This window comes from Esox lucius, chromosome 16 (genome assembly GCF_011004845.1).
Source record: "Esox lucius isolate fEsoLuc1 chromosome 16, fEsoLuc1.pri, whole genome shotgun sequence".
NCBI classification, from domain to species: domain Eukaryota; kingdom Metazoa; phylum Chordata; class Actinopteri; order Esociformes; family Esocidae; genus Esox; species Esox lucius.
Genome location: NC_047584.1, coordinates 30,523,247 through 30,547,877, shown reverse-complemented (window position 1 = coordinate 30,547,877; position 24,631 = coordinate 30,523,247). Strand labels below are relative to the sequence as shown.

General features: G+C 44.3%; 2 protein-coding genes across 11 annotated transcripts in view; both read right to left on the bottom strand.

Annotated features, from left to right (window-relative positions):
- The window catches only part of LOC105007466 (transmembrane protein 65), a 47,613-nt gene extending 29,692 nt beyond the window's left edge, over positions 1 to 17,921 (bottom strand). For both annotated transcript variants that reach the window (XM_013137718.3, XM_034286942.1), the window contains exons 1-2: positions 17,465 to 17,921; positions 16,870 to 17,190 (exon numbers count right to left, since the gene is read on the bottom strand). In XM_013137718.3, coding sequence (XP_012993172.1) covers positions 16,870 to 17,152 — 283 coding nt within the window. In that variant the 5' untranslated portion in view covers positions 17,153 to 17,190; positions 17,465 to 17,921. The remainder of the gene's footprint in view (positions 1 to 16,869; positions 17,191 to 17,464) is intronic.
- A 5,215-nt stretch (positions 17,922 to 23,136) lies between these two features.
- The window catches only part of LOC105023482 (protein MTSS 1), a 59,648-nt gene continuing 58,153 nt past the window's right edge, over positions 23,137 to 24,631 (bottom strand). For all 9 annotated transcript variants that reach the window (XM_020055084.2, XM_020055088.2, XM_020055087.2 and 6 more), the window contains one exon: positions 23,137 to 24,455. In XM_020055084.2, the coding sequence (XP_019910643.2) occupies positions 23,821 to 24,455 (635 nt within the window). In that variant the 3' untranslated portion in view covers positions 23,137 to 23,820. The remainder of the gene's footprint in view (positions 24,456 to 24,631) is intronic.

Here is a 24,631-nt window from a genome sequence, read left to right as displayed (position 1 = left end):
TTTAACTCCCACCTCCGGCAGAGCTTTGACTGGATCCCGAGGGAGGCTGGAGATATTGAGTCCGAGTGGACCATGTTCTCCACCGCCATTGTCGAAGCGGCCGCTCGGAGCTGTGGCCGTAAGGTCTCCGGTACCTGTCGAGGCGGCAATCCCCGAACCCGGTGGTGGACACCGGAAGTAAGGGATGCTGTCAAGCAGAAGAAGGAGTCCTATCAGGCCTGGTTGGCTTGTGGGACTCCAGAGGCAGCTGACGGGTACCGCCAGGCCAAGCGGACTGCAGCCCGGGTGGTTGTGGAGGCAAAAACTCGGGCCTGGGAGGAGTTTGGTGAGGCCATGGAGAAGGACTATCGGCTGGCCTCGAAGAGATTCTGGCAAACCATCCGGCGCCTCAGGAGAGGGAAACAGTGCCCTACCAACGCTGTTTACAGTAGAGGTGGGCAGCTGTTGACCTCAACTGGGGATGTCGTCGGGGCGGTGGAAGGAGTACTTCGAGGATCTCCTCAATCCCGCCGTCACGTCTTCCATTGAGGAAGCAGAGGATGAGGGCTCAGAGGTGGACTCGTCCATCACCCGGGCTGAAGTCACCGAGGTGGTTAAGAAACTCCTCGGTGGCAAGGCACCGGGGGTGGATGAGATCCGCCCTGAGTACCTCAAGTCTCTGGATGTTGTGGGGCTGTCTTGGCTGACACGCCTGTGCAACATCGCGTGGCAGTCGGGGACAGTGCCTCTGGGATGGCAGACCGGGGTGGTGGTCCCTCTTTATAAGAAGGGGGACCGGAGGGTGTGTTCCAACTATAGGGGGATCACACTTCTCAGCCTCCCCGGGAAAGTCTATGCCAGGGTTCTGGAGAGGAGAATACGGCCGATAGTAGAACCTCGGATTCAGGAGGAACAGTGTGGTTTTCGTCCAGGCCGCGGAACACTGGACCAGCTCTATACCCTCTACAGGGTGATGGAGGGTTCATGGGAGTTTGCCCAACCAGTCCACATGTGTTTTGTGGATTTGGAGAAGGCATTCGACTGTGTCCCTCGTGGCATCCTGTGGAGAGTGCTTCGGGAATATGGGGTCCTGGGTCCTTTGCTAAGGGCTGTCAGGTCCCTGTACGACCGAAGCAGGAGCTTGGTCCGCATTGCCGGCAGTAAGTCAGACTTGTTCCCTGTGCATGTTGGACTCCGGCAGGGCTGCCCTTTGTCACCGGTTCTGTTTGTAATTTTTATGGACAGAATTTCTAGGCGCAGCCAGGGGCCGGAGGGTGTCAGGTTTGGGGACCACACGATTTCGTCTCTGCTCTTTGCGGATGATGTTGTCGTGTTGGCCCCTTCAAGCCAGGACCTTCAGCATGCACTTGGACGGTTTGCAGCCGAGTGTGAAGCGGTGGGGATGAAAATCAGTACCTCCAAATCCGAGGCCATGGTCCTCAGTCGGAAAAGGGTGGCTTGCCCACTTCAGGTTGGTGGAGAGTGCCTGCCTCAAGTGGAGGAGTTTAAGTATCTAGGGGTCCTGTTCACGAATGAGGGAAGGATGGAACGGGAGATTGACAGACGGATCGGTGCAGCTTCTGCAGTAATGCGGTCGATGTATCGGTCTGTTGTGGTGAAGAAAGAGCTGAGCCGCAAGGCGAAGCTCTCGATTTACCGGTCAATCTACGTTCCTACTCTCACCTATGGTCATGAGCTTTGGGTCATGACCGAAAGGACAAGATCCCGGATACAGGCGGCCGAAATGAGCTTTCTCCGCAGGGTGGCTGGGCGATCCCTTAGAGATAGGGTGAGAAGCTCGGTCACCCGGGAGGAGCTCAGAGTAGAGCCGCTGCTCCTCCACATCGAGAGGGGTCAGCTGAGGTGGCTTGGGCATCTGTTTCGGATGCCTCCGGAACGCCTTCCTGGGAAGGTGTTCCGGTCCCGTCCCACCGGGAAGAGACCCCGGGGAAGACCTAGGACACGCTGGAGGGACTATGTCTCCCGGCTGGCCTGGGAACGCCTCGGTGTCCCCCCGGAAGAGCTGGAGGAAGTGTCTGGGGAGAGGGAAGTCTGGGCATCCCTGCTTAGACTGCTGCCCCCGCGACCCGGCCCCGGATTAAGCGGAAGATGATGCTATGCTATGCATGCAATATCAGAAAGGAGTTTCTCAGAGAAAAATTGCAAAGAGTTTGAAATTATCATCATCTACAGTACATAATATCATCCAAAGATTTAGAGAATCTGGAACAATCTCTGTGCGTAAGGGTCAAGGCTGGAAAATCATACTGGATGCTAGTGATATTCGGGCCCTCAGATGGCACTGCATCACATACAGGAATGATACTGTAATGGAAATCACAACATGGGCTCAGGAATACTTCCAGAAAACATTGTCGGTGAACACAATCCACCGTGCCATTCGCCGTTGCCGGCTATAACTCTATAGGTCAAAAAGAAGCCGTATCTAAACAGGATCCAGAAGCGCAGGTGTTTTCTCTGGGCCAAGGATAATTTAAAATGGACTGTGGCAAAGAGGAAAAGTGTTCTGTGGTCAGACAAATCAAAATGTGAAGTTCATTTTGGAAAACTGGGACGCCATGTCATCCGGACTAAAGAGGACAAGGACAACCCAAGTTGTTATCAGCGCTCAGTTCAGAAGCCTGCATCTCTGAGGGTTGCATGAGTGCGTGGGGCATGGGCAGCCTACACATCTGGAAAGGCACCATCAATGCTGACAGTTATATCCAAGTTCTAGAACAACATATGCTCCCATCCAGACGTCGTCTCTTTCAGGGAAGACCTTGCATTTTCCAACATGCCAGACCACATACTGCATCAATTACAATGTCATGGCTGCATAGAAGAAAGATCCGGTTACTGAAATGGCCAGCCTGCAGTCCAGATCTTTCACCCATAGCAAATATTTGGCGCATCATAAAGAGGAAGGTGCGACAAAGAAGACCTAAGACAGTTGAGCAACTAGAAGCCTGTATTGGACAAGAATGGGACAACATTCCTATTCATAAACTTGAGCAACTTGTTTCCTCAGTACCCAGACGTTTGCAGTCTGTTATAAAAAGAAGAGGGGATGCCACACAGTGGTAAACATGGCCTTGCCCCAACTTTTTTGAGATGTGTTGATGCCATTAATTTAAAATCAACTTATTAAGTGATACATTTTCTCAGTTTAAACATTTGATATGTCATCTATGTTGTATTCTGAATAAAATATTGAAATTTGAAACTTCCACATCATTGCATTCTGTTTTTATTAACAATTGCACAGTGTCCCAACTTTTTTGGAATCGGGTTTGTATATAGCTCTGTTCAAAAGTAGTGCTCTATATCTTCCCCCAGCTAAGCTCTTTTTTGGCCAAATGTGGTCAAACATTTTAGAGCCAACATTTTTGAAGGCATAACCTCCAATACAGTAAGTGATTGCATATCCTGCAACGACAGGATGATCAAAATAACAAACAGCCTTGGTACAAGCGGATCTGGCATAAGTGCCAGGAACATTACACAAAATGGTGACTACCAAGTGGTCATTAAGCTTAAATACTGACAGACAAGACAGATGGGCATTGGCTTACACTGATTCCTTTCCATTATAACAACATACCAACAAAATAATTATTGATAATACACAGAGCACAGCATCTGTCTTAGAGCTCAATTACATTCTGCAGACTATCTTTCAAAAATCATTAACACTATGCAACACAACTTTTGTTCCTGGGTAGTAATTGTTATTTTCAATAGCTTATACCTGAAAAGTATAGAAAATGACTATTATTCCCCATAAATGTACCTATTTCTAGTGAGAAAACTGGAAAATGTATCTCTTTTCGTTCACATAAAGTCAGAAAAAAAAAACATATGAACCCAAATGAACATAGTTAAGTAACATCATTAGTAATACCAAAATGACTACAAAAGATATAGAAGTGAGTTGTTTTTCGAGATTTACGATTATACTGTAAATCACGGTCACAAATCAAACCCCAAATGTAGTCTGCAATCATGTTCTCATTATACTGTCCTTGGTACCCGCGTTCACATTCCAATATATCCTGGTGGAATCACTCGCCTGCGAGTACACACCCATGATCTTCTTGATTTTATCAAGATGAGCATCAAGGATATGGACTTGAAGGGACATACTACAGCCCATTGTGCCGTAGTTCTTGACCAAAGTCTCGACCAGCTCCACATATTTTTCAGCATTGTGATTGCCCAGGAAGCTTCAAACCACTGCAACAAAGTTGTTCCATGCTGCTTTCTCCTTACTACTGAGCTTCTTAGGGAATTCATTGCACTCCGACGAAGACACCTTCTCTGACCTTTGCCTCAGACAGCTTAGGGAAGAAGTCTTGAAGGTACTTGAAGGCTGCCGACTCCTTATCTGACAAATAGTTTCATAAGGCCCAAATTGATGTGCAGTGCACCTTCCAGATATCCACCAGTGGCTCCCACTTCACGTTGTTCTTCCCCACAGAGAGCTTGGTCCGCTGTGGCCAGTCCCACCTGTGGTAGTGCGCCTTGGTGTCCCTGCTGTTCCAAAGGCAAAGATAGCAGGGAAACTTGGTAAAACTGCTTTGCAGACCCATCAGGAATGCCTTGGAGACTCATCAGGAATGCCTTGGAGACCCATCAGGAATACCACCATTCTGAAGTCTCCTATGACCTCCCAGCCTTACTCATCATATGTATCCACTTAGGCAGCTGGAACTATATTGAACTGGTGGGCTTAAGTATGTATTTATACAACAATTTATACTACTGTTAAGTTCTAGAAGTTACTCCAAGTTTAATCAGAACTGAATCTATCTGGAATTTCTGGAAAATTGAAATTTGTGGGGAATAATAGCAATTTTCGATACTTTTGAGGCATAAACTATTAGGAAATAAAACTTACTATCGAGGATAAATAATTTTTACACAGTGTAATTAATGTCAGATTCACATTTCAGTTCCTAGTGGAGCAAATGGCCTTCATGATTTGCTTATGAAAAGCTAGAGCACATTCTGACGTCCTGTCCAACAGCTGCGGGTATCAGGTAAATGCAGAAGGGCAACACAAACAGAAAACAGAATACAAATACTCCAGAGCAGTATATTGTTTATGCAACAAGCAATACATCTGAAACATTTCAGAAAAACGATTTACCCTTTGTATCCCATACATAGCCTGCAGTTCACAAAGATGTAAACCATACTTGCTTCTTAATTGGGTATTTTAATTTAAGAAATACTCCTTAATGTAATTGGAAGGATATTTTAAATTATTAATTCCAATCGACTGCAGACGCGACACTCTGCCAAAGTACATCAGCTATCCCATCCATCTACAACAGTGAAACCTTGTTAAATTCCAAATTATCTGCACTGTGTATTTCTACAGACGCTCACTTTCAATACCCATGATTTTTTTCACATAAAGGTATAGTTTCTATGCCCGTAGAGATCTGCACCCCCATTTAGAATGTATAGCCTGTAGCCTACCAACCAGTGACGACCTACAGTGCATATTGGAAGCACTGTAGCCCAGTTTCTTGCTCCGTCTCAAATGACACTTTATTAACTAGTGTACTCATTTGCCCAGTAATAGTCATAAAGGCTCTTCTTAAAAGGCACTATGCTACAAACTGGGCTGCCATCTGGGACACGGTCTGTGTTCACGCTTGAGAGGAAATAACCTTTGACCCCATGTCTCCACCATCAAAGCAAGAAGACATAGGAAGTAAAAAACAACTGAAAGAACAAGTTTTCTTGTCCTGAACAGAATACTGAAGAGTTTGTGTAAAATCAGGCCAGAATTGGGGCGCGGTGGAATGCCTAAACCACGGTACCGTGTGTTTTGCGTATTGAGGGTGACTGTTCGGTATGGTTTTGGCAAAGGGCAAATGGCAAAAAATATAGTGTAAACATGGCTCAAACAATGTTTCACTATCATATACCACAATGTGGGTACATACTGTTCATTTATGTCAACAAATCACTGTCCATCAGCGATAAGCTGAAAAGATAAGCTGGAGTATTCTACAGTGTTGGTGTATCAAGTTCACCATTTGCCTTTGTATAACTCACTGTTCCTCCATGAGTTTAGCTAAAAAAACAACAGTAAGAAAAGCGTGAACAATTATTATAATTTTGCGCAAAGGATCTCGTTTAAGACAGAATAGTACAATATGTTTTTTTTTAGCTCAATAAGATTTAGTCAAGAGGCATTCAACACAGCCTAGCTAGCTATTTAATGAGATTAAAAGTATTAATTGGGGTTCATGGAAACCGTCAAGAGCTTTCCATACTGTACAGTTCTGAATGTACTGCCACAGCCCTAAGGTAGAACCACACATAAAAGGAGCCAATCAATTCCTGGAACCCCAATTAATAACGGGGGAACCAAACTAAAACTGACACAAAATAAAAAGATCTAAAGATATTCCCCAAATTGCCAACAGATTATTTCCTCTCAGGAATCGAGGAGACAGAAAGCTCCCGCAATGTCACACCAGCCAGCAGGCTGTTCTCCTGTAAGCAGAGGAAAGTAAAAGGGATCTAAGAAAGATAGAGGGAAAGAAAGATTAAAGTAACAAAACAGAAAAATTAAAAAAATTAACACTAGCACAACCCTCTACCTCACCACTAACACAAACATCTACTTCAACACTAGCACTACCTTCTACCTCAACACTAACACAACCCTCTGCCTTAACACTAGCACAGCCCTCTACCTCAACACTAACACAGCCCTGTACCTAAACATAAGCACAGCCCTCTACCTCAACACTAACACAATTCTCTACCTCAACACTAACACATTCCTCTACCTAAACATTAGCACAGCCCTCTACCTCAACACTAAGACAGCCCTCTACCTAAACATTAGCACAGCCCTCTACCTCAACACTAGCACAGCCCTCTACCTCAACATTAGCACAGCCCTCTACCTCAACACTAAGACAGCCCTCTACCTAAACATTAGCACAGCCCTCTACCTCAACTCTAGCATAGCCCTTTACCTCAACATTAGCCCCTCTCGACCTCAAGACTAGCTCCTCTCTACCTCAACACTAACACAGCCCTGTACCTAAACATAAGCACAACCCTCTACCTCAACACTAACACATTCCTCTACCTCAACCCTAACACAACCCTCTACCTTAACACTAACACAGCCCTCTATCTAAACATTAGCACACCCCTCTACCTCAACTCTAGCACGGCCCTCTACCTCTACATTAGCATAGCCCTCTACCTCAACACTAAGACAGCCCTCTACCTCAAATCTAAGACAGCCCTCTACCTAAACATCAGCACAGCCCTCTACCTCAACTCTAGCACAGCCCTCTACCTCAACATTAGCACAGCCCTCTACCTAAACATTAGCACAGCCCTCTACCTCAACACTTGCACAGCCCTCTACATCAACACTAGCCCCTCTCGACCTCAACAGTAGCTCCTCTCTACCTCAACACTAACACAACCCTCTACCTCAGCACTAGCACCTCTCTATTTCAACACTAGCACGTATTTACCACAACAGTAGCACCTCACTACTTCAGCACCAGCTATAGCTCAAGACTTTCTCAAATAACTGAAGTATGCAGCAGATGGTGTGATGTGGCCAAAGTCTGGTGGACTTCCTGGAGCCTGGGCCAAAATCAAGGGAGAAAAGGAAAAAGAGGAGGAGTAAAGGAGATCAAAGAAAGGTAGAGAGGAGAGAAAGGACATGAAAGAGAAGTGGAGAGGAGATTAAAGAGAGGTAGCTCTCTGGTGGCTCATCAAATTTGACTAAAAGAATTGGGAGTTTTGAGCAAGAAACAGGAAAAGAAGCAGAACATAGGGAAGGTAAATGAAAGCAAAGTAAAGGATTCAAAGCCATGGCTTGCATCTAGATAGCTTGATGACTTCTGCTTTACTAAGGAGTGACACTATACGTCTTATCTATTGTTTTCTAGTACTGTATCTTGCTAGTTTGGGCCATCTCATCCTCTTACAATCTGCCTTCAATTCACTGGCATAGCATCAGCCTTATCACCTCTATTAAGGACACCTGACCTGGCTCTCCAATATAACATTTTTGAAAGCCTGGTAAACAGATCACCATTTATAGTCCCATCGTATCCTCTCAGCAGTACAGTCAGGCTTCAGAGCTGGCCATAGGTGTTCCTCAGCAACACTCAAGGTCCTAAATTACATCAAATCTGCCACAGACAACAAGCACTACTGTGCATCTGTTTTTATTGACCAAGCCAAAGTCTTTCAGTCTGTCAATCTCATCCTAATTAATAGACTCAATTACCTTGGGGTCTCAGAGAGCTGTTTAGCTTGGTTTAGCTTGGTTTAGTTTCCAACTCCACATATCAACAGGTGTTCCTCAGGGTTGTGTTCTTCGGACCACCTTATTTTCTGTATACTGCAACAATGTTTAGACTGCTGCTGCTGACTGTCTTACCCACCCCTACTCTAAAATCAGAATTGGTTTCATATTTTCCAACAAAGCATTCACTCATATGGTGATCTACGCAACTTATCCATCTGTTAATATGTATCCCCTCATTTGGTGAAACTTACTGACCTCTTATTTTATTGTATATCATTTGTTTTTGATTGTTTTTCATAGATGGCATGTGTAACTGAGTTTTCCTTGCATTTGGCCAGTCATCATTCTAAAAGAAAGTTTTTTCTTAATTGGCTTACCTGGTCGGCCTAAAGGTCAAACAAAAAACAAACAGCACAAACTTACAATTTGCCTATTTCAACTGCTGACATGGCATAACTTTCTGTCTGACATTTGATGAATCAAATAAGTTTAAGCGGGAATTTGTCATCGTTTGGGTCATCAGCACCAGCATTGCAGGGGAGTTGTTTCATCTCTACTAGGCTGTCATCAATCAGTGTGAGTACTAAAGCCTCCCGAGTTCCCGGAGGCCCACCTCCTCAAACCGAACCTCAACAAGAGGGAGCTACTCTTCCTCTGGGGGAAGGCGTGTCCACTGTAAGACCTCTAAATCACAGTTGACAACTCCACGGTTTACCCCTCCAATAGTGCAAAGAACCGTGGCGTGACCCCGGCGACAACACCCAGACATCAAGGAGGTGACTCACTCTTGTAGGTTAATGCTGCGAAGAGTTAAGGAGGAGAGGACAGAGAAAAGAGAGCAGTAGGGTAATAAGACACCCTTGACCAGAGGTCATAGGACAATGGTGAAACGTAGTGTACTATATAGGGACATCCGCTTGGGACAGTCTTGTTCTAATATCTTCTTTCACAGCTTGTGACTATCATCAAAAACCATCTGCAGTGAGGCATCTTTTGACAGGAGCTTTGATGAAATGTAGCTTTGAGCTTTGACTGTGTTGTGATAAGCATGTAATATTAGGCAAAATATTCATTATCATGACTTTGATAGACTTACATAACTTGGTGACTTTGTCTCTGGCTTCACTCCCTTAGGGAAACGGCTGTAACATCCCTCTGTCTGACAGCCCAGTCTGTTGACCGTGGGCATGTAACGGCTGCCTTCAGGTTAATGGCTGCCCTCAGGTTGTCACCAGATAAATGAAGATCACCATAACATTTTAATGAGTGTGTGTCTGTTTGTGTGTGATAATGCATTGTAATGAACGAAACATCTTCCCAGCAAGGTTTCCAGTGGATATTAACAAAAGTCAATATTACCAAAAACACTGCCTGAAGTGATGTGATAATGACAAAACGTTTATGATACGTTTAATACATTAGTTTTTTTTAATTAGCCCCAATTTTTATTTTAAAACTACAAGTATTCATGTCTGTCTAACACATCATAAAGAACAATCAATGTCAGCAAAATGCCTGTGATGCGCGGGTCGAAATGGTCAGTGCGTTTTCACGTTTATTGCCCCTGCTCTAACTATCACTTCTAAATCTTTAGCTTGCTGGTAATAATCAAGATGTAATCTCGATAAGGCATGCGTGGCTACATTGTAATTTTTACATACATTATCAGTCACTCGTGGAATCAATTCTGTGTATCTCTGCAGGTCTCCTTGTGAAAGTGTGAATTAATCCACCACACTGGCGTCTCAGACTGAGCACAAAAGTCGTTGCCATGGTTACCAGATACCAGCACAGGCAGCAGAGACTAGAATCTCAACAAAATGATGTGTAAGAAGAAGTGATACCCGCTAGCTGTCATCGACTGTGGCTTTAATGTTTCAAAAGACCTGACCTCATTTTGTGTGTTTTGAATGTGTGTGTGTGTAAGGGAGATGGGGTGTCTGTGTGTGTGTGTGTGTGTGTGTGTGTGTGTAAGCGAGAGTATGTGAAAGAGGCAAAGCAAGGTTGGAAGGCAAAGCAAGGTTGTAAGGAAGAGACACTTGTTCTCCAGAAAGGTACCATGGTAATTAAGGTCCTGGTGATACAGCCTGCACCCTGTGCTCCCACCCTCCCTTTCTCAGTCTCTTTCCTCATTTCCCTCAATCCCTGTCTCCCTCTCTGTACCCCTGCCCTACATGTCTGTCCTCCTGCCAGCATCCCAGTCTGCCTGAGTTCCTCTCTGTCTCCCTCCTTGACAGACTGTTTCTCTCCCTGTCTCTCTGTCTCCCTCCTTGACAGACTGTTTCTCTCCCTGTCTCTCTGTCACCCTCCTTGACAGACTGTTTCCTCTCCCTGTCTCTCTGTCTCCCTCCCTGACAGACTGTTTCCTCTCCCTGTCTCTCTGTCTCCCTCCCTGACAGACTGTTTCCTCTCCCTGTCTCTCTGTCACCCTCCTTGACAGACTGTTTCCTCTCCCTGTCTCTCTGTCTCCCTCCCTGACAGACTGTTTCCTCTCCCTGTCTCTCTGTCTCCCTCCCTGACAGACTGTTTCCTCTCCCTGTCTCTCTGTCTCCCTCCCTGACAGCCTGTCTCTCTCCCTCCCTCCCTGACAGTCTGTTTCTCTCCCTGTCTCTCTGTCTCCCTCCATGACAGTCTTTTTCTCTCTGTCTTCACATTTAAGAACAGACTCAGAGACCCAGAGAACTACAGTGAAGTTGACCTAGAAATCAAATGAACAGAGAGGGTGTTCCCATTCAAGTCCACTATGGTATAAGCAAAGCAGGAAGTAAAATCAGGAAGTGTACTCATTAATGTGCTCTATGATTTGTTGACACAAATTAAACAGGGGGCATGTTTTGTTGTGTTCCAATTAACTCTTGACGTCATCTATGTGCCATAACAGTTATTACCATATTTCATAGATCTACATTACCATGGACATTATTGCATTACCAGGGAACCACTGTGGGTGGGGACATGAGTTTAGGAATCTACTAGCCAGAGTTAGAGGTTCCAGGCATTTCCCATTAATTCTTGTTTCTATGGAAGGTAACGCTGCCAGCAGTCAACAAACTCCTCCAAGCAATCAAGACCACAAGAAAATAACTTTCCTTCGGAATCAGGAGGCACCCAATTTCTGCCCTACCCAATGACCCCTTGACCCCAACTGTAAATTGCAGTCACTGATAATACTAATTCTTCATTCTCACGATTCACTGCCTCTTCCTCCTCACGTTTCACTGCCTCTTCCTCCTCATGTTTCACAGCCTCTTCCTCCTCACGTTTCACTGCCTCTTACTCCTCATGTTTCGCTGTCTCTTGCTCGAGAGTCTCCGCTCCAACACCACTACCATGAAAATAGGCAGTAATTCAATTCAGTGCAGGACGACAGATGGAAGAGCCTCTTTATTTTTTGCTCTTCCTGCCCATCTCCTGTCTCTCTGCATGCATCTCACTCTCTGCCTGCTTGGTGCTTTGGTGTCCATGTGCAGTGCAGTGCAGTGCAGATATATCATTAACATTTGGAGGTGTGGATGTGGTGATCGTTCAAAAGTAAACCTGACAAGCTTATTTGATCAAAACACCCGCCTTATCCATCGGTCATACCTGTACACGCGTCTCGCTGTATTTTGTGTAATTATGTCTATTAATCATGTGGTGTTTAGCGACAGACCGTCTGGCCCCAGAGAGCCTAACAAGACTAAGGGCTTGTTTTTATTACCCTACACTGTCCCAGACATATCGAAGAACACCCGAGACGCTAGATTATTTTGTTGTGTAAACCTGCAGACATCGATAGCTCGTAGACGTCCCCTTCTGAGGCTCGCGTGTGTGCGAAGACCATTCTGGCTCCCAGGCCGCAGCGTCGGCCGAAAGCATCTGGTGGCTTCAGTTCAGCGCACCTTTTCTCCAGTTGGTCGGTTCGTGCTGAAGTGCACTCAGCCGTCCTTTCGAGGTCCCCGGTTCACTGGATGTGCAGGGTAGATGTGGTGGTGGTGATGGCCCACATCTTTCAACCAATTCAGCCTTCGGCCTCTCAGGACCCAGTGGTTCTCCAGGCTCTTTGTGTGGTTCCTCTGTGTGGTTCCTCTGTAATGGGGGCATCAGGCCTTGGGATGGAGAAGCCCTCTATCGAGGCTTATCACTAGACTTCTCCACTCAAAACAGAGTAACAATACTATTTCAAACGCTTCTTTTCAGCTCTACCCTATTGTTATAAAAACTAATTTTTGGGGGCAAATTTTAGAACCCCAAAAGGGTTTCCCAGGCTCATTGGTTTCACCTTGTATCAGAGATTTCCAGACAGATAAGAACAATCTTCACCTTGTATCAGAGATTTCCAGACAGATAAGAGCAGTCTTCACCTTGTATCAGAGAGTTCCAGGCAGATAAATCTTTACAGCGAGAGAAGGTAGTCATCCCTTTATTTCGGAAACAAAACAAAGGCGAGGTCGCAGCCGAGACTGCAAAGCACAACAGGCATAAACAATGATCCACCAAACAAAATATTGGGTGGATGATCGGGGTTGATGAGGACCAGGTGTGTAGTATTGATGAGGACCAGGTGTGTGGCATTGATGTATTGATGAGGACCAGGTGTGTGGTATTGATGAGGACCAGGTGTGTGGTATTGATGAGGACCAGGTGTGTGGTATTGATGTATTGATGAGGACCAGGTGTGTGGTATTGATGTACTGATGAGGACCAGGTGTGTGGTATTGATGTATTGATGAGGACCAGGTGTGTGCATGAGGTGAAGAGATCTGTGAATGTGCTGAGTGTTCTAGAACCCGGGTGATTCAGAGCCTTGCAGAGAGAGAGGAGATGTGGGTGTGACAACATGCCCATGTCCCAACTTTTTATAAACGTGTTGCTGCCATGAAATTCAAAATGGGCATGTATTTTTCCAAAAACAAGACAATTTCTCAGTTTCAACATTTGATATATTGTCTTTGTACTATTTTCAATTAATTATAGGGATAGACGATTCGCACATGATTGCATTCTGTTTTTATTTGCATTTTACGCAGTGTTTTACGCAGTGTTTTGGAAACGGGGTTGTAAATCATCACCTAATCACTCTGAACAAATGTTGGCCTGTCATTTCCCGCCTGCAGCGACCTTTCACCTGACACATTAAGCATTTTAATCTGCCCTGGGATACTCATTGATTCAGATTAGTGGGCAGATGTTAAACGTCATGCCACCATATCAAAAGCTCATCTGCAGTGTGCAATGTTATAGTCAGAGCCCAATTATAAGACTAGCCCTGGCTAATTCCTCACAAGTTACATGGAAAATGTGGAAGAGTCTATTGTCAAGATTCAAGGCTCAGCTTCTGTTCTTGGACAGGAAGTGAAAGAGGAGTAACATGGAAGTGAGGGAGGGCAGAAGAAAACAGCCGCTCGTTGTCTCATCTACCTCTGACCTACATACCAGCAGTCACGGGTTGGGCCGAAAGCTCCATGCATACATTAATGTGTGATTGGTCAAGCATGTGCGTGGATGTTGAAAAAACTATTAGGTTGAAACCTTAGATAAGGGGTGACCTGACGAAGTACCTCACACCACTACAGACAGGTGATTAGAGTCACTACTGACAGGTGATTAGAGTCACTACTGACAGGTGGTTAGAGTCACTACAGGCAGGTGATTAGAGTCACTACAGACAGATGATTAGAGTCACTACAGACAGGTGGTTAGAGTCACTACAGACAGGTGATTAGAGTCACTACTGACAGGTGGTTAGAGTCACTACAGACAGGTGATTAGAGTCACTACAGACAGATGATTAGAGTCACTACAGACAGGTGGTTAGAGTCACTACAGACAGATGAATAGAGTCACTACAGACAGGTGATTAGAGTCACTACTGACAGGTGGTTAGAGTCACTACAGACAGGTGGTTACAGTCACAGCCTAGCATAATAACCAAGATACCTTTTTAGACTCCTGTAAATTCTTAGATGATAGGCCTAGGTTACCAGCTACCATCTGAAGCCCAAGGGCAGTGCTGTGACATGGCTAACAGACTGTGTGAATGTGTCAGGTGTGAATTACAAGAGAATGGCTGTTGGAGCATTGCAGAACATACACTGGAATAAGGGTGTATATGAGACAGGGGTGCCCAAGGGTGAGTATGAGACAGAGAGAATAGAGTCTTGAAAGGAGAGGTTTGCATAATATGGATTTGCTTTATCTGCCCTTATTGTGAATGTCACTGCAAATGTTTGTGGAACAGAATATACGGAGTTCAGGATCTCAAGGGCCTTTTTTAAAAATAAACAACTACCTCAGCTAACTGCAGTGCCCACTGAACGACGCACTGCATACAGTGAGCATACATTTGTTCATACAATGAAAGCACACAGAAAAAATATCTACGCAATATGCAACAAATAATATTTTTTCACTGAGACACAGTTGACATGAGGAAATCAATCATAAATGTATTAGGTCCTAATTTATTGATTTTGCATAGCTGGAAATAAGATTTTTGGGCAAATGACAAACATCTGGGATCTTTTATTTCAGCTCATGATTCATCATGTTGTTGTGTTTATAGTTTTGTTCATTATTTTATCATATTACTGCATGGTGTTTAATATCATCTATGGCCTGAAATAGTCCACGGTTGTGTCATTTTACATGTATGTAGTCCATTCATGCACAGTACTGTCATTTTCAATTAATGCAATTCTCTTAATGCACTGTCTGTTGATTTTGTCCAGATAAGATAACTGAGAACACATTCTCCAATACAAACAACAACCAGGGAGCCATTAGGTTTAACTGCCTTGCTTATGGAACGGAACAACGTTTTTTATTCCACCTTGCTGGCTTGGAGAATTCATCCAACAACCTCTGGTTTAGATCTGAACACTAGGCCGCCTGCTGCCCTGATAGCCCACAGGATGACAAGATCCGGGCTGAGGCTGTTTCCTACACTCCTCAGGTGCAGAATGTCCATTGAAATGTAAAAAGGAATGGTAAGACTCACTTGCTGTTCTGCCCAGTGTGGCCCGGGAGAAATGTTTGCTACCCTGGATAAAGGAGTGGGCTGGGAATTTGGACTTCAACACCTTATATATCACTAGGAGTGTCCTCTGCATCGCGGATGCTTTTTTGCTGACTGTTTGGCTCTCTCTCTCGGTCACTCTCTTCCTCTGTAAAAATCCATCTCTGTCTTTGTCTCTCTATCTCACATTCTCTCAGCCCCTTCTCACTGACTGCACCTCCTAACACATAAACAACCCTTTCTATGTGTATTGTCTCTCAGTGAAGTGGGAGGTTTAAGACCAGGGTGATTATTTTTTGCTCCCCGTCAGGCTTTACATATTCTCTTTAGCTGAGATATAATCCCATAAAAAAATCCCACTTTTAGAAATCCTAACCCTTACCCTGATCCTAACCTCAACCTAATCTTATCCTGAATAAACCCAGCCTTAACTGCAACAACGTATGTTCAATAAACAAACATTCATGCATCAACCTAGCCCTAATACCTGAGACTAACCATAAACCTTAATGTCTAACTATAAACCTAACGGTTAATGCCTGACCCGAAATATAACCGTTAATGCCTTACCCTAATTCTAACCCTAACTCCTAACCCTCATTTTTGCCCCAAACCTAACACTAATCCACCCAAGATTTTCAGAACAGGGACAGGAAATAAGTCCCCATAAGTCTATGTTTTCAGATTCAAACATAGTTTAGGGACACACTCATTCCTGCCTTCCCCATATTCTACTCCCATATTACAGCATTTATGTAATAGACTGATAATATTACAGGCGTACACAACAATGTTTTACAATGTAAAACATATTGGGGTATTCAACAAGGGGTCTGGGGCCCACTGGGGGTCCGTGTAACAAGTGCCAAGGGTCCTAAGGAGGACCTCATAACATTTCTGTACATTATTATTATTATACATACATTAACATATCATTGTACATAACTTAGGTTCATTTTGTTTGGTTTAACAGGAAAACAACAAAAATAAAAAAAATATATAAGGGAGCTTTATATAGTTATATATGGAATTATTTGAGTTATTACATTAAATTAAATAAATTTAGCTGAAGCTCATATCCAGAGCGACAGTAGTAAAAAACATTCATTTTCATACTGTAGGCTACACCCGTGGGAATCAAAACAACCAAGTGAGCTACATTGGCTTAAGTGAGCTAAGTCGGCTAGCGGAATGCTCGTCACACCGACGGATGACGCGTGCCCGAGTGAAAAGATGCCTGAAGAAGACTAGCGGTGAATATTCTGTTTGTCCGGATACTACCCAGCTGATTTTTTCTTATTTGTATTTTTGCTACATCTTTGATGTAAATACTTAACTAAAGTTGTGATACGTCATAGGGGCCGCCTATTTAATTTTCTAGTAGATTGCTATCCTGCATATATTTCAACATAGAATCAAAACGTAGTGCAAAATCATTTTGCAGTTCGCTTGATTCCCGGACCCCGTTGTCTAGGCTGGGACACTAACCCATCAGTGCTCGTCAATTTCTCGGTGCAACTAGGGGCAATGACGCACATTTTCCGGTCTGCTATCCACTAATTCCAGACATGTATATTCTTACCTTGGGCTATTGCTATCGACTCGAACCGGTGTAGTTCTCTGAGCAAGATTGTGCGTTCCGTGGGATGAAGACTATAAATAAAATCCTTTGCTCCTTGCGGCGAGTTCAAGGGCTCCATCGGGTCCTTGTGAGGGTGTGTGCCCAAGTTACAGCACTGCTGACCGGGCAGCATCGGTACAGGCTGGCGGAGCGGAGCTTGGCTGCTGCTGTGGGCTCTCCCCAACATGGTCCCCGACCTCAGGATGAGGGCGGGCCGTATGACTCTCTGCAAACTGGGCAGCATGGTGGAGATAGAATGGCAGAGGTGGAGGCGTCGAGAACCTACAGTAAAATTAGATTGGTAACATGGAGTAAAGCGTGAAGAAAAACATATCAACTTAGGCTAGGCTACAAAGGTAAAATACAAAGGAAAACTCGACTGCGTCCAAGGGTGGACGCAATTAATTATTTTGACAGCAGTAGGCTACTGTAGAACGGCCAACTCTATTTGTAGGCAATATATAAATACAATGCACATTTTGGAATAGCCTACTCACTGCGCCTTTTTCATACACACAGATCGAGCAGTCAAAGAGCAACTTTAAAGACCTCGCACCTCTCAGTTGATGATGCTACGCCGCGCTGTCCGGTCAACAAATCTCAGATCTCCTGTGGGTGTAAAAAGCGGCTCCGAGACATATGCCCTTCGACTACAATTTCATAGATGACAAAAACAATTTACCGGCATAAAATACACACTTCGCCAAGAAATCGGTGAGTCAAATAGAAGCATTTCTCGTATTCTTTACATCCACGTCGCTTATAGGTTTCTTCGGATGTCGGATCAGCTGCCTCTCTCTTCCAAGTGCGCCTTTCTCCCTTTCGCATAACAGAATAACTTGACTTTACGTGGCTATGACGGCATCTGACCTACGTTGTAGTACACCTCATACAGTGCTAAGATACAAGTAGTCCAATAGGCAGGTCTCTCATGACTTCAATGCGAACGTATTTCCATCCTCTTCGGTAATCGAACGGACGTCTACTTAAATCATCCAAACATCCACCCATATGGTGCCTGTCCCACAACATGGGAAATGTATTCTTTATTCCTTGTCTGGGCCTAATAACAAAAAGGGAAATTTTGAAATTTATCGTAAAAGACTACATTTCCCATAGGAATACTTATGAAAATATGTTTGCGGTTGCATTGTGGGAAATGTATTTTTGTCAAACCAGCCATAGTTTTGGTCTTGGGCGTTTAGGCCCTAATATCCAATTTAACAATATTTGGCCCAACAGCCTGGACCGTGACTCATAGTTTGTATGAAGTGTCACCGTAACAGCTTGAACGCTCCAATGTGTATCTTATACATGACAAGAAATAGCAAATATCCCTTTGGAAGCTGGGTGTGGATTGTTCCCCCTGTCGAATCAATATCCTCTATTTCCCATTCAGAAGCCAAAAGCAGGAAGCACAAGGCAGAACAACAGCATCAGAGAGTCAACTACTAACACAGTGGCAGTCATTGTTCTCATGGAAGAAAGTCTATAAGTGCATCCATTCTGTCTGTCTCTGTGTGTGTGTGTTTGTCTGTGTTTGTGTGTGTAGAAAAGTATCAGTAGCCAATAGGGATCCAAATGAATTAAAAACCCAAAATATAACACTGAAACAGACACCAACAAAAATGATGTAAAGTGCCTTCCATAGTTGGACTATGAATGAAAACCTTGACAAGAGGGACCCCTAGTGGTTATTGAGCGCAGTTGCACATGACAACACCTGTTTGGGGGGGGGGGTGGGGGGGTAGTCACCAGTGAATCGTGCAATCATTGAAACAGATTGAAACAGTATTTGTCATTTAATATGTGCTGAAGCAGTCATTAGATACACAGAATAAAGACACCTTACAGGAACAAATCCCATCATAGCCTGTTGAAATAACTGCTGAACATGGCATGAAAACAAGAGGTCAACTCTCAGTACAAACTAACTACCAAATTACTGGAAACAAGGTTTATGAATAAATGTGTTCCAAATACACAGTGCACTACCCTGACCAGATGTATGTGCCCTGATCGAAAGTAGAGCACTAGGGTTTTCTTAGGGTGCTATTTCAGACAGCCCATAATGGCAATGTTAGTATGTTTTTTTTTTTTTTTTTTTTACTGTATTCCAAAAACAAAAACTTTAACTACTTGAATAATAATAATAATAATAATAATCTTACACATGCAATTTGGCAACTTAAAAAAAAATCTAGATTTACTTAGAATTTTTAATATCTACACCCACAAAGTTTGGCTGCAATATTACAATACAGTACAGCACAGATACAACTAAAGGAAATATCAAAACCTTCCTGACCAGGATAATTGTGATTCCCAAATTACACCCTATCTCCTACACAGTGCACTATTTCTGGCCAAAGCCTTAGTAATTGATAGAACTGATCAAAACTAGTTTACTAAATAGGGAATGGGGTGCCAATTGGGACAAGTGCCAGAATTGATAGCATAATATACCAAAACCTTCTGCAAGTTAGGATGGAAAGTAAAACAAGTTCACAATTTTTGAAGCTTGATTGAACAGTGTTAACAGACATACAGGATTTTGGTTCAGTAGATATGCGTCAAACATAGCAATGATACTCCTATTTGAACTACATTATCTCAAAAAAGTGAGTACACCCCTCACATTTTTGCAAATATTTGATTATATCTTTTCATGTGACAACACTGAAGAAATGACACTTTGTTACAAAAGCTGTACACTCACTTCTTTACATTGTAGCAGTGTAAATTTGCTGTCCTCTCAAAATAAAACAACACACAGCCATTAATGTCTAAACCACTGGCAACAAAAGTGAGTACACCCCTAAGTGAAAATGTCCGAATTGGGTCCAAAGTGTCAATATTTTGTGTGGCCACCATTATTTTCCAGGACTGCCTTAACCCTCTTGGACATAGAGTTCACCAGAGCTTCACAGGTTTCCACTGGAGTCCTTTTCCACTCCTCTATGAAGACATCAAGGAGCTGGTGGATGTTAGAGATCTTCCGTTTGAAGATGCCCCACAGATGCTCAATAGGGTTTAGGTCCAGAGACATGCTTGGCCAGTCCATCACCTTTAGACACTAATGGCTGTGTGTTGTGTTATTTTGAGGGGACAGCAAATACACACTGTTATACAAGCTGTTCACTCACTACTTTACATTGTAGCAAAGTGTCATTTCTTCAGTGTTGTCACATTAAAAGATATAATCAAATATTTGCAAAAATATGAGGGGTGTACTCACTTTTGTGAGATACTGTATATCCTCTAACAGAAATAGCATCTCTCTGAGAATCAAAAGTAACTGTATACAGTGCCTTTGGAAAGTATTCAGTCCCCTTCCCCTTTTCATATTCTGTTGTTTTGTAGACTTTGTTAATGATTAACATTTATTATGATGCCATCAATCTACACACAATACCCCATAAGTGAAAACCCATTTTTGCCAATGTACTGAAAATGAAACTAATTTGCATATATAAATGTATGCAAATTGAGCTCAGATGAATTCTGTGTCCTTTGATTCTGTGTCCTTTGATACTTGATTGGAGCCCACCAGTGGGAAATTCAATTGACTGAACATGATTTAGAAAGGGAAACACCGGTCTATAAAAGGTCCCACACTTCACAATGTATGTCAGATCAAATACCAAGAAACAGAGTCCAAGGATCACTGTGTAGAACTCCAAGAATTCTGTTGAGGAATCTCAAGACCATTCCCAGAGCAGGCCATTCGGCCAAACTAAGTAACCGGGCAAGTACGGTCTTCGTCAGGGATAATGAACCGAATAACCACTCTTGACAGCGCTTCAGAATTTCTCTGGAGACGTGAGAACCTGTCAGAAGGACAACTAACTCTGTATCACTCCATCAATCAGACCTTTACTGTAGAGTGGTTAGACGGTAGCCACTCCTGAGTACAAGGCATATTACATGCTGCCTGAAGGACTCTGAGAGTATGAGTAAAAATATTCTCTGGTCTGATAAGACCAAAATCAAACTAGAAGAACCTGTATGTCAAGAACTATGTCTGGCAAAAACAAGGTACTGCTCATCACCTGGCTAATACTATCCTTACAATGAAGCATGGTGGTGGGAGCATCATGCTATGGGGATGCTTTTCAGCGGTAGGAACTGGAAGACTAGTCTGGATTGAAGGAAAGATAAATGGAACAAAATACAGATAGGCCCTTGAAGAAAACCTGATGCAGGGGACCTCAGGCTGGTGCAAAGATTCATCTTTCAGCACTACAATGACCTGAAGCACACAGGCAAGACAATGCTGGAGTGGCTTTGGAACAATTCTTTGAATGTCCTTGAGTGGCCCAGCCAAATCCCGGACTGAATCCCATTGAACATCTGTGGGGAGACCTGAAGATTGAGGTTCATCCAGTTAGACAGAGCTTAATCTAAATGGAAGAATGAGAAAAACTGCCCAAATCCAGGTGCAAAACTGGTAGAGCCATACCTAAGAAGTCTCAAAACTGCCATCGCTGACAAAGGTGCTTCTATAGAGTACAGAATAAAGGGACTGAATTATTTTGTACATTTTCACTTTGTCAGTGTGGTGCCTTATGTGTAGGTGTGATGGCAAAAAAAGATGTAATTAATTATAAATGAAGTCTATAACATAAGAAAATGTGGAGAAAGGTAAGGAGCTTGTACGGTACTGCATTGTACTGTATTGAGGTATTGTATGTAAGCCAACCAGGCACCTTTCTGCAGTTTTAAAGTGTTTATGGCCGTTTAAATGCCACAGAACCAGATATGAAAATATTTAAGATGGTAAAGAAAAAATAATAATACTCTCAATTTGTACAGCCCATACAGTACCCATATGGTTCCTATATAGTACGTACAGTACCCATACAGTACCCATACAGCCCATACAGTACCCATACAGCCCATAAGGTACTCATTCGGTACCCATACAGCCCATACAGTAACCATACAGCCCATACAGTACCCATACAGCAACACTCCTTAAAAACAACAACACTGGTCATCTGGTTCTGAGTCAATTCCTTTTTTGCCATTGGCAGTAGCTTTAGGTGAATTCCTGAATTGAAACGGAATGAAAGAGTATAGAAGCCCTAACCTTGCGGAGCAACTTGGTCCCACAAGGTTAAGAACAACACAAACACCAGTCCTCCCGGTCTCCTGATACAACGATCAGGTTCTTGGTTGGGTCCCACTAGTGTGTCCCAATAATCCGTGGCAGCCATTCCACCTAGTCTCCAGGACATACGGCCACAGTGATCCTGCAAGGTGAAGTGTCTCTGGGCTGAAGGACTCTTAGCGGCAAGTGGGGAAATAAGGAAGAAATCCTACAGAGGAAGTATTGGAGCCGAGCATAACCAACAACGGCGGGCAAGTTGGAGCACTCCCAGTGTCTTAAAGAACATCCCAATCCAAACCAACCTAATATACACTAAAGGAGAATCTCCCCTTTTACAACATGGTAGATGATTGGTCACCTAAAGAAGTCTATGGGCCACGTGAGACCGTAATCCGCGGTCTGGTTTCTTAAAACAGCCCGGGGAAACCCTTGTCCTGCTAGGATCGTGGTTCCCGTTTGTACTGGGGGCTTGTATGAAGGCAGATGCACCTCACTATGGTGAGGGTGCCCGCTCGATGAGGGTTTAATTATGGTTTATGTTAATCCAGAGGCCACTTTCAGGGCGAGGAACAATCAAAATAAGTTGTAAAAAAAAAAACAACCCAAACATTATCTAAATAGGTCCATGCAGTAGGAGAACCATATACGTTCTGACAAGTACTGTAAGTACAAAATAGAAGAAATACTGAAAGAGAGAATAAATAACTAAACACGGGTTACTGGTCAGCGTGACCTCCAATATTTACAACATGTTACATGTAGATTTCTCTATTCATCTGCTGCTTCAACAGAAACCCAATTCAAGCGCAGATTTAATAATACATTCTGAAGAGGAGTACATATTTTTCAATGCTTGTTTTTGAATGCTTATTTTCAGCCTGTTGTAAGATCTGCTACGACACGTTGTCCGAAGAACAAGCAGAGTAACTTCACAGAGGCAGGGCTTTATCATACATCTCCTGTTGACGACGGAAAGTCGTCGATTTGAAAATATAAGCACAAACCTAAAACACAATAATAAGAAAATAATATGATTAAATGCAACTTTTCTCTCCTCTTCGGCTGAAAAGGTTTTGACACTGTACATCATTCACAGCACCCACACTACGCGAGCATCATCTCCCATGTCAACCAGGTATATTTGTTGACCGTAATAAACACAACAGCGACTGCTAATTGCTTTCGTCGTGGCACACATTTACATTTTAGCATAGTGAAAAAATAGGTACTCAGAGATTATTGCTTAACAGGTTAATAAAAGCTATTAAAAACAGTTGTGCTGATCATAAACATTAACTGTGCTACAATAGCTATTGTGTATTAATGTCCCAGTGAAACATGAAAACACTTTGAATGCCAAACAATGGGGGGGGCGGCTTGACAGTCAAAGGAGACAAAATCTTCAAAGCAAATGTGAAAGGAAAACCTTTCAACAGTTTCATAAGTAGTCAGCTGATTTGATGACAGTGAGGATAAGAAGGCAGGGCTGGAGACATTAATGACATGACAGAAGAGGTACAGAACAGAGTACAAATTATAATGGGACGTATTGTACAATATTCAAAGCTATAGGAGGATTTAACATAACAGTTTGCTTTAAATCCCGGGGAACAACAACTCTGTTCTGCTTCCACCGTCCAAGCGACCCCCATTTGTCACACGTTACTTCCAATGGACCCGGTAAGTACTTTCTAAGAGGCCCACAGCAATGCTTGACGGGTTGGACCACTGTCCTCTGATTGGCTGGGCAGGAACAAGGAAGCCAGGCTACCCTCCAATGATTCCACACACCGGCTCTCTTAGGCAATGCGCGGTGCTGAGCGATCATTGGTATTGGTCCTCCTCAGCTTGACTCCTCTCTGGATAGCCAGTAGCATGTTCTCCCCCTGACCGTCCACCGTGCCCCCAACCTCCCCGACCTCCAGGGGTCCCGGCTCGTCCTGCTCCTGGACCCCCGGTTGGTGGGGGCTTAGCTGCGCTGGGGGAGGGTTGGTGGAGGCCTGGCCGCGCCACGATGCCAAGGGAAGCATGCCCAGGTCGCCCTGGGCAGAGTCCGGGCTCCGGTCCTCCTCTGGCTCCTCCGCTCCCAGCTCCAGGCCACCGGGGAACGCTACCCGCACGCCCCCCGCTGGGCCGGGCACGGCGGGCATCTGGACGGGGATCACGGGGGTTCGGATGGGGATGGGGCCGGTGGCCCCGCGGCGGGCGGAGGGCTTGGTGGAGGGCGTGCGGCGGATGGTGGCGACGCCGGGGCTCGTGATGACCGGGCCGGCAGTGGAGGGTAGGCCGGCGGTGGACGCGGGTCTTTTGGACTGGAACATCCGGCGGTAGGACTGGCTGATGTCACTGTTCCGCGGGATGGTGGAGGACTTGTCAAACTCCTGCTGGTCAACCTCCTGGTCCCCTCCCATGGAGAAGTAGTCATAGTCTGACACTGGAATACACAGATGGGCAGAGAGAGAGACAGGTGGGCGGGGAGAGAGACAGGCGGGCAGAGAGAGAGACAGGCGGGCAGAGGGAGAGACAGATGGACAGAGAGAGAGACAGGTGGGCAGAGAGAGAAGACAGGTGGGCAGAGGGAGAGAAGACAGGTGGGCAGAGGGAGAGAAG